At 34.4% G+C, this 8,982-nt stretch overlaps 1 protein-coding gene across 4 annotated transcripts in view; it reads right to left on the reverse strand.

Annotated features, from left to right (window-relative positions):
* The window catches only part of TMCC3 (transmembrane and coiled-coil domain family 3), a 120,739-nt gene continuing 111,757 nt past the window's right edge, over positions 1 to 8,982 (reverse strand). For all 4 annotated transcript variants that reach the window (XM_088141894.1, XM_088141895.1, XM_025164382.2 and 1 more), the window contains 2 exons: positions 8,572 to 8,707; positions 1 to 8,030 (listed from right to left, as the gene is read on the reverse strand). In XM_088141894.1, the coding sequence (XP_087998020.1) occupies positions 7,728 to 8,030; positions 8,572 to 8,707 (439 nt within the window). In that variant the 3' untranslated portion in view covers positions 1 to 7,727. The remainder of the gene's footprint in view (positions 8,031 to 8,571; positions 8,708 to 8,982) is intronic.

Here is an 8,982-nt window from a genome sequence, read left to right on the forward strand (position 1 = left end):
ATTTAAAAACTTTATTTAAAAATAAAAGTCAGTGTCTCCTTGAGGCAGTTCTAATACCCTATGAAATCTGCAGAACACAATAAAGAATTCTAGCACATTTATATTTATACAGTGCCACACAAAACAAACATGGCATGATTATATGTTACATATACAATGACAAAATGTCAATTCAGTGCAAATGATTGTTCAGTAGACTTTTAAACATGATGCCCAGTTGTAATTATCTTACAAAGAAAAAGTAAGGAGGAGGAGAAAAGGCTGCCTGAGGTACAATTTAATCCACAAAACATCAGTAATAAATTAAAATTTTACAAAACAGTTCAACCATTCACCATGCAAGTAGTATGTGCACTGCCTTCAAAATTCATAATATTTGAAACCTGGATTTATATAATAACTTCTATACCATGAGATAGTTGTACAAATGTTTCAATAGTCTGTAAAGTTCTTATTAAAATGAATTACCTTTATTCAATGCAGAATTTGTATGTAACAAAGTATTTATTTAGTTCTATATTGCATGTTTTCATTCTATAATCAAGGGCATTGACATTATGCAATAGAATCTATAGTACAAATAATTCTTAACGTGAAGATTTTCTTTCTCAGAAGGAATTAAACAATAAAATAGGCATATAGAACTTAAATCCTTGATGCTTGTTGTCAAAACTGTATTTTGTGTTCAGTAATGAAACAGTCTTCACTGATAATTTGAGGAAGTTAAAAGCACCATACAATTCCATAAATAAGACACAGTTTAAGGAAAATAATAATAAAAAATATATAAAATAATGTGAATGAAAATTAAAATAATCAGCTATTACTCCTGGAGTGATTCTGTTGTGAACTACTTGTGTAGTAATATTAAGTATGAATTGTTTGCTTCCAAAATGTTTGACTCAATTGTCTTCCAGAATACATTTTAAGATGGGTAGTTGGCAAACAGATGCATGTTTTGAGAAAATATTATACCTAAGGATGTGCATGAAATGTAAAATATATCTTGTTTTGAACTCCAAATAAAATATATTCTGAAAGTTCTGCCAAACCATTTTGGATTAGCTGTGGTTCAGCAGAAACAAAACCTAAAACAATTTGGTTATTCTGGGTTTCAGCTGAAACAAAATCTACAATCATAGAGTGATTTTGCAGATCAAAAGAGTAAGGCTAGTACCCACTATCCACGCTGTTCCTCTACGTGGCCTGAGCACTGGCCTTCCCACTTTTCTTCCCTCCCTCACCTCAGCCAACAACAGTCTCCCAGCATGGCATAACCAATCTGCCTGTCTCCCCCACTCCCTATCCTCCATATTGCATGCCCATATTTATAACAATAACAGGAAGTTACAAAATGAACGCAAAGGCAGTCTAATAGCAAAGAAACAATCCAACGTATTCTTAGTAAATATATTCGACACAGGGAGAAAGAACAAGTTTCAAGCTTGTTCCTCAGTTGATTTTAGTTGACCTCTGTTTTTTATTAGTACATTTCCCAAGAAGTTGGAACTGGCTGTTACTGCTGGCTCTATAGACAATTGTGCACTTACTGCAAGAAAGAAAACTCCTTCTCCCTTGTTCATTTGCAATTTAAGGGAGAAGTGAGAGAGAAAAGGATAGTGCAGTAATTTGAATTAATTTTCCCTGAAGGTTTCTGAGGCTCTTTCGTAAGTCTTTTAAGGAGGTTTTGAAGATACGTTTCTGTCAGCTTAAATTGTACTGGTGAATTGATTGTTGTCATTTTTATGTTTGTGCACATGATTTTGTTGTATCACACTATTGGCTATTATTGCTGCTGTTTAATTACTATTTTTTCTCTTATTATTTTCACTCCTTAAAGATTTTATTGATAAAAACGGCCTACAAATGCTTGTGTGTACAGTATGTGTGTGTGGATGGTTTTGAATTTAGATATTAACTTGATTAGAACTAACATAATATGCATCACTGCCAAGCAGTCCTATTTTAATATTTGGGAAAAAGATTTTCCAGTTTTGAAACAAAAAAGAAGAAAAAGACACAACCTGATTAACAAGGTAGCATGGGATGTGACGTAAGAGGAAGATTAGAATTTTTTTCCAAGCAAGAATACTTAAGATTAGTTGTTATTCAAAGTGCTGCTTTTTAAAAACTAATTTATTCCTTTTAAGACAATTTAAGCAAATTGATTTATATGCTATCCCTTAGCTTGAGGATTATCAATTTTGTTGGAATGTCTGTACTAAAATTGTACATTAATCTTTTGAACATTTTTAATATTATGAACAATTCATTAATCTATTTGTTTTTTCTGTTCATTGTCAGATCACTGTTTTCTCTGCACAGATATATGTAGAGAAACAGAATGATTTGGTAATAAAGAAGGGGCCCAGTCTTTCCAACATAACCACATCATTTGTCTGATGCACAGGCTTTTAGGAAATGTTGGGAACCAGAACATGTTCTGTGATCATGCTAATTCTGAGGATCACACTTGCTTTAGGCAACATCATCATTCTTCTCATCTTCCCCCAAGTCAGTAACTCCTGCTTACAGTCTTACCTGAGTTCCTGCTTTCCATTTTTTCTGAACACCTGAATTGGAAATTGAAGCCTAGGGAACAGATTTTCCTTGGTCCCAGTAACTGTTCTCAGGTTCTTTAATTGCCGCATTCCCTTCCCTCAGATTCAAATATTAAGGTTTTCTACCCCTAGATTTGGAATATTGCCAGTAGCTTCCCTGTTGGTATCCTCAGAATTCATACATCCTCAGCAAGTAAACCCAAGTGAGGAATGCAGCTATGGCAGAGCCTATTAAAGAGGGCCAATTACCCTTGGCCCCACACATAGAGGGAGCTCCAGAGGGAAGGTGTTTGTTTTAGTTGTTTGCTATCCATTTCCAGAGGCTGTGGGTGGCTAACAGTTTTAAAATAAAAGGACACCCCTCCAGACAAACATCCACATTTATGTAAAATAACAAAATCAAAAAGGATTTTTTAAAAAAATCAAGCAATACAAATGTCATGCACCTGCAAATCTCACTTTCAGCCATAACACACCCTCATCCTGTGCAAGACAAAAGAGGTTAAATCTTCACCATTTTCCTAAAGTCCAGAGGAACAGAGCTGGCTGAATCTTTGCTGGAAGGGAGTTCCAAAGATTGGGGGCAGCTACCAGAAATGCTTTCTTCCAAGCTCTTCTCAGGTGGCCTATATGATCTGGGTAGATGGACACAGGAGAAGGGGATCCTGTTTTCTAAATTTAGTATTCAAAATGATCATATAGATTTATAGATTTTTTTTTCATTCAAGGCACCTAAATTAATAGTTAAAATATAATGGGAAGTTATTCCAGGATTTGAGATTTCCCATACATTCTCAATTTCTTGGCTCTTCACTTCAAAGGACACAAAAGAAAAAAAAAATTACATTGATGCAGAAAAAAAAATGGGAAGCATTCAAATGAACATTCTGCTTCTTTTTCTGAGTCTAAAGGATCCTTAAGATGGGAACTGTGAGCACATTGACATGTTGTGATCTAATGTTTTGGATACTTCATTTAGCACCAGGAAAAACTGTGTTGTGTCTATAAGCAATTTGGCAAGGCTTATGTATATAGTTTATTTATAGCAAGGTAACCTGGTTGCAAACAGCCTTGAATGCTTTTAGCATGCTGCCTTTGTTCAGCAATGCTTAATTCTATTGCATCCTTATTTAGTTCTTAAGCTAGTCAATGATTTCTATGAAGCAGCAGTCATTTAATTAAGCAAGCTACATTTGATACAGGAATATTGGTAGTGTGTCTTGGTATATGGCTAAATGGTGTCAAAATCTAAAGCAAAGTGAGTTTTCTGGTTAGAAAATTGCAACTAGCTGTTTTTGAACTAAGGCTGAGAACCAAAAATGTACAAAAAATATCTAAGATTTCAAGAAAACAGAGATAGCCCTGACATGGCATTTGGCATTCTCTAGGTTAACATTTTTAATTATTCACACGAATAAGTGAATAGAAATACATTTTCACTGTTGTGCAGTTTCTGTGACTCCAAGCACTGCTGCAAAAACTCAGTTTATTTCAACTGTAAGAACATGAACATCTCCCAGTGAAATAGAAGATGGCTCATAGCAAAAGAATTTGGAGGACTGTACCATAAAGTAGCAAGAAACAGACAATAGCATAACACTGTTTTTTCCATAAAAAGAAAAACAGAACTACTAAGAGGTGACTCGATGTATAATATATAAATAGGCAAATGTAAACAAGAGATCATCATTCACAGCAATGGGTAATGTATTGAGAAAAATACATATTACTGTTGTATCCTGAGGGATACTCCCCTCAGACCTTTTGCTGCCTACCTATATTCCATGTACAGAAACTAGCTAGCTACAGTGCCAACTGAATCTTGCCTCAGCACTGGTGACCAAATAGTATTTTCCATTATGCCTAACTAGTTTATAATTCTCAAGACAGGCTGCATGATATATAAACACTGTCCTCCCAGACAGGGGAAGAGCCAAGATATTTAGCCTGAAGCAGTCCTTTATTCTGCTCAACAATTTAAAAGTATTGAACTAGAATCAGAAACAGGCTTTATAAAAGAATAATCAGTAGTCTAGAAAAATAGTTTTAAAAGTGCAAATTGCCTTTTGCAAATAGAAGTATACAAATATTTCTGAATGCGGAGCATAGTTGTTGGCTTAGAATCTGGAACATCCTTATTATGAATTTTTATAAACTTCCTCATGCAGTATGTATATAGATGGAAAGGCATATAAAGCTGCCCCACAAGCCTAGTGACAGAAACAACAAAATAAAGGGAAGGGTGAAGTCCAGGGGAAAAAAGATCCAGAAATAACTTCATTATTATAAGTTGAAAAAAATAAAATCATCTCCAAGGCTATCCAACCTAATCTATGATTTGCACAGAATCACAGAATAATTTTCAGAGTTGTACGCAATCTGTTTCAATTACTAAATAACTAAAATTGGTTTGAACATAAATTATTAATAGGAATTATATGCTCCTAATATACTGTGTGAAGGAAATAGTCAAATGTGACATAATTTATTAAGAACAGGATTCTAAAAGGAAATTTTAGAATTTTATTAATTTGAGACGTTGAAAAAATAGGATATGGACTTACAGTAGGAACCCTGTTTATTTTTCCCCTTTTGAGAAAATCTGAAATTCTTTAATTTTCTATGCAAAGCATTCATTGAATAAGACTCACTGAAGGGAAAGAAAGTATATTAACAGCAGATTGTAAGATATGATATTTGTGTCAGTTATGAAGAGGTTGATCAGAATTTTATAGGACTAATTAGTTAAATGATAGCTTTAAAACTATGCCTCTTGTTTTTACTAGATTACTAGTAATAGTTAACAGGACTCAATATGATCAACTTAATGTTGGCACTGCCTGATACAGTCAAGGGCTTTTGTTTTTACTGTTAAGTCCAGCTGTATTTAAAAAAAATAAAATTGCACATATTGATTATAAATCATTTTATAGTGCAAGCATTATCACTATTTACATCTTGTACAATACTGTTGCACATACTTAAACATGATTTGGAGGGGTTGCTTCATTCTGCATGGAAATACTTTTGCAGCGTCTCTTTAAAGTAGTCACATCTTTTTGACTTGTTAAAATAGCTGTGCCTTTTTTCAAGTTCATGTGAAGCCTGAAAAAAGATGTGAACACTTTAAAGAGACCTGTGCTTGTGCTCACATGCATTTTGAATTAACACATTCAAATTTTCAAAAGATGGAAAACCATATTGGACAATGCACTTATCCATACCATTATATTCATGAAATGCAGTAGAAACACAATCCAACAGGAGATGTGCAAAAGGATTACAGTGAATGGCTTCATTAAGGTTCAACCAAGTTAATTTACAAGAAAGTGCTAAAAGTAAAATAGATGCTGATGCATCTTAAAACAAACAAGGAACATAATCACACCATTATATCTCCCACCTTTTCACTTCCTAGCCAATTCTGTTCAAGGAGATTATACGAGGGTATTCTTAGATGAAGTCTTGATTCAATACAAACTTCACAGTGATTACGGTGTTACTGTAGGCTGAAACACACTAATTTGAGAATACTGCACCAATATTACTACAAATTGGTAAAGAAGCAGTATTGCTCACTATCATACAGAATGACAGCTGGATAAGGAAGCTAAAGGGAGGGTGGAATAGAGGAGGGAAAGATAGTAACCAGACGTGAAAAATGAGGCTTAAGAGGTCCCACTGTTTGAGGTAGAAGAGGGACTTGCTGTTTCAGCCAGTGCTTCATTCTTTCCCTGGGTGCAGCACGATCACAACCATTTCTAGTTAGAAGGCCAGCTGCTTACCATATATGCAGTTCACTGACTATGTATGTATGTATGTTCGGGGTTCTAACAGCAGTGCATGAAGTGGCATGTACTGACTGCATAGGTAGATACTACTACCATCTCACAATCAATGATGCATATAGGGAGGGTGTCCAGGTCATCAAGCTAGCTCATAGAGGTGTGTTCTTTATTTGTGATGAAATAGCTACTCCAGATTAATGGGCGGGGTGGGGGGGGTTGGGAGGAGAGAGGCAATGGTTGGCCTCAGTTCACTCTTCCTGGTCCTTTGTTTTGTAACTACCAAACAAAATGTTCTGTTACACTAGTTTTGTTTCCTCCTTGATACTATTGTGTATATTTGTGCGTTGCTGACAATGATTATAACCCCTTCAATGTCTGAAAGAAGATGAAAAGTTGTTCTTATCTTTTTGCATTTATGATAAATGGGGTTTCTGGTAGGCTACAGAAATGTTGCTGTAAGATAGGAGTCCCCTCTTGGATTAACTGAAGAACCAAATGCTTGATTTCTTTCATTCAATAGTAGGGACGTTATCTTTAAGATCATGAAACAAAATCAGAGTGGACAACTAATTTGAAAGGCAAAATAATTCTAGACAGTTAAATATACTGTATGACTATTGGATAAAAATCGATACAAATACCTTAACTGAAGATATTTCACTTCAGCACAGTTCCCACCATAGGAATGTTGATCATCAGGCAATCTGAGGAATTTAACTAGCATTTCCTAAGACACGGACATCTTAACTTATTAATTAGAAATACATCATAAGGAAAATGCTTTAGATAAAGATAGGACATTGTGGATTTCCATTTAGTAAAACACATTTTCCCAACTATGATTGTTTCTGTTACAGGTAGTCCCTGGGTTAAGAATGCCCAGTTTAAGGACAACCCATAGTTAAGTACACAGCCTAGTGTAGCAAAATTTGAGTTAAATACACAATAATTCGAGGTAATTACACAATATTACTTCTTCAGTATTATACAATAACACTGTTCTGGCTTACATACAAATTCAACTTAAGGACAGACCTTGGGAATGGAACTCATTCTTAAACTGGGGGCTACCTGTATTCTTCCCACTTATCTAGTTAATATCTTTAATACACAATTTGGCTGAAATCTGCAGTGTAGAAAAGTTGATTGGATTAAGGCAAAAAGATGTATACACATCATCCATTTCATAACAGTTTCACTTCATTCCTTACACTGTGACTGATAAGGTGAAAGCATTATCAGGAGTTTTCCGTCTTACATGCTTATGTCCAGGTGGAAAAAAAAGTCTTCATCTAATCTGTCTGGTTAGATTACAAGATTTCTTAGTTTGTTTGGATGTCTAAAATAATAAAAAAAGAAAGTCTCCATACTTGTGGTTTCATCTTGGTATAATTATCTTTTCCATGGCATAGATAATGTGATCCCAATTTTTGTATAAAATTGCAAGAAGAGTTACTGCAAAAAATGTGCAAATAATATGGAAACGGGTTTTCATCATAGGAGCTATAAACTTTGCTATGGTGGAGACGCATACTAGGATAACAGTCATGAAGGCCAAGACTACGTTTATACATTTTCCTAGTAGGACTTTGGCATTAACAGTTTCTGATTGTAACGCTTGCTGTTCTTGCTGGTGAAGCTCCAATTTAGCAACCCGTGTCTGGCAAGATTCCAAAACTTCCTATTGGCAAAAAACAGGAAGGGGAAGAAGTGGAACAAAATGTTAAGGAACTTATGCACAAAATAGATTTCCATTCCTATCTGATCAGTGGAAGAAATAATTTCCAGCACGAGATTATTCCAAACTCATGCTGGAAAATGTGCTGGAAAATGATTCTCAGAATTCCCAGTCTCTTCATCATTGGAGAAGTTAGATCTAAATCTTAAAGATTACCCCCATTTTGCATAAACTATTTAAAATATTCCTTGATAACAAAACAGTTCAGACATTTCCATTCTCTGTGATGAAGATGTAAAAAGTGATGGCTTTCTCTGAATATACTGATGATGAAAAGTTGAGCCAATTTTTTTTAACTCTCAGTAAATTTCAGAGGAAATTATCATACTTCTTATTAACAACCAATTAATTTTTCCTTGCAACAAACTAACCTTATTAGCCTTCTGCAAATTAATTTTCTGGATGGGAATGTGCAAAAGGGTTCTTTGCACTAATATTCTTTACAAATAGGAAACTTTATTATTTAATTTTTAAAAGTTGATACCTGAACATCACGTGACCGCTCATAAGCCTGATATGCTACTTTTTCTTCAATACTGGCCAGTTCTTGCTTCAAATTGGCTGTTTCATGTTGATGAAGGTCTGTTAGATCATTTAGTTGGTCTTCTAAGCGCTCATATCTTCATATGAATTTCAACAACAAAAAGATTTATGAAAATTACTTTTGATGTAATTTATAGTGTATCTAATTAAAGTATAACTTAAAAATCTCATTTGTAGGTTATCCTTTTTTAAAATCAGGATATGAAGTGAGTATAAGCTGCCTTATATGTAAGCTATATATTTTAGACTTTTTAAAAATCAAACTGTAATTGATTATTTCAATTTATATAGCCACCCATGTCAAATGCATGACTGAGTGGCTTACAACAATTAAAACCACTACAAAAGAACA

The sequence above is a fragment of the Python bivittatus genome, unplaced genomic scaffold (genome assembly GCF_059951505.1).
Source record: "Python bivittatus isolate LINGU-HERP-01145 unplaced genomic scaffold, Pbiv_v1 ctg000330_np1212, whole genome shotgun sequence".
NCBI lineage: Eukaryota > Metazoa > Chordata > Lepidosauria > Squamata > Pythonidae > Python > Python bivittatus.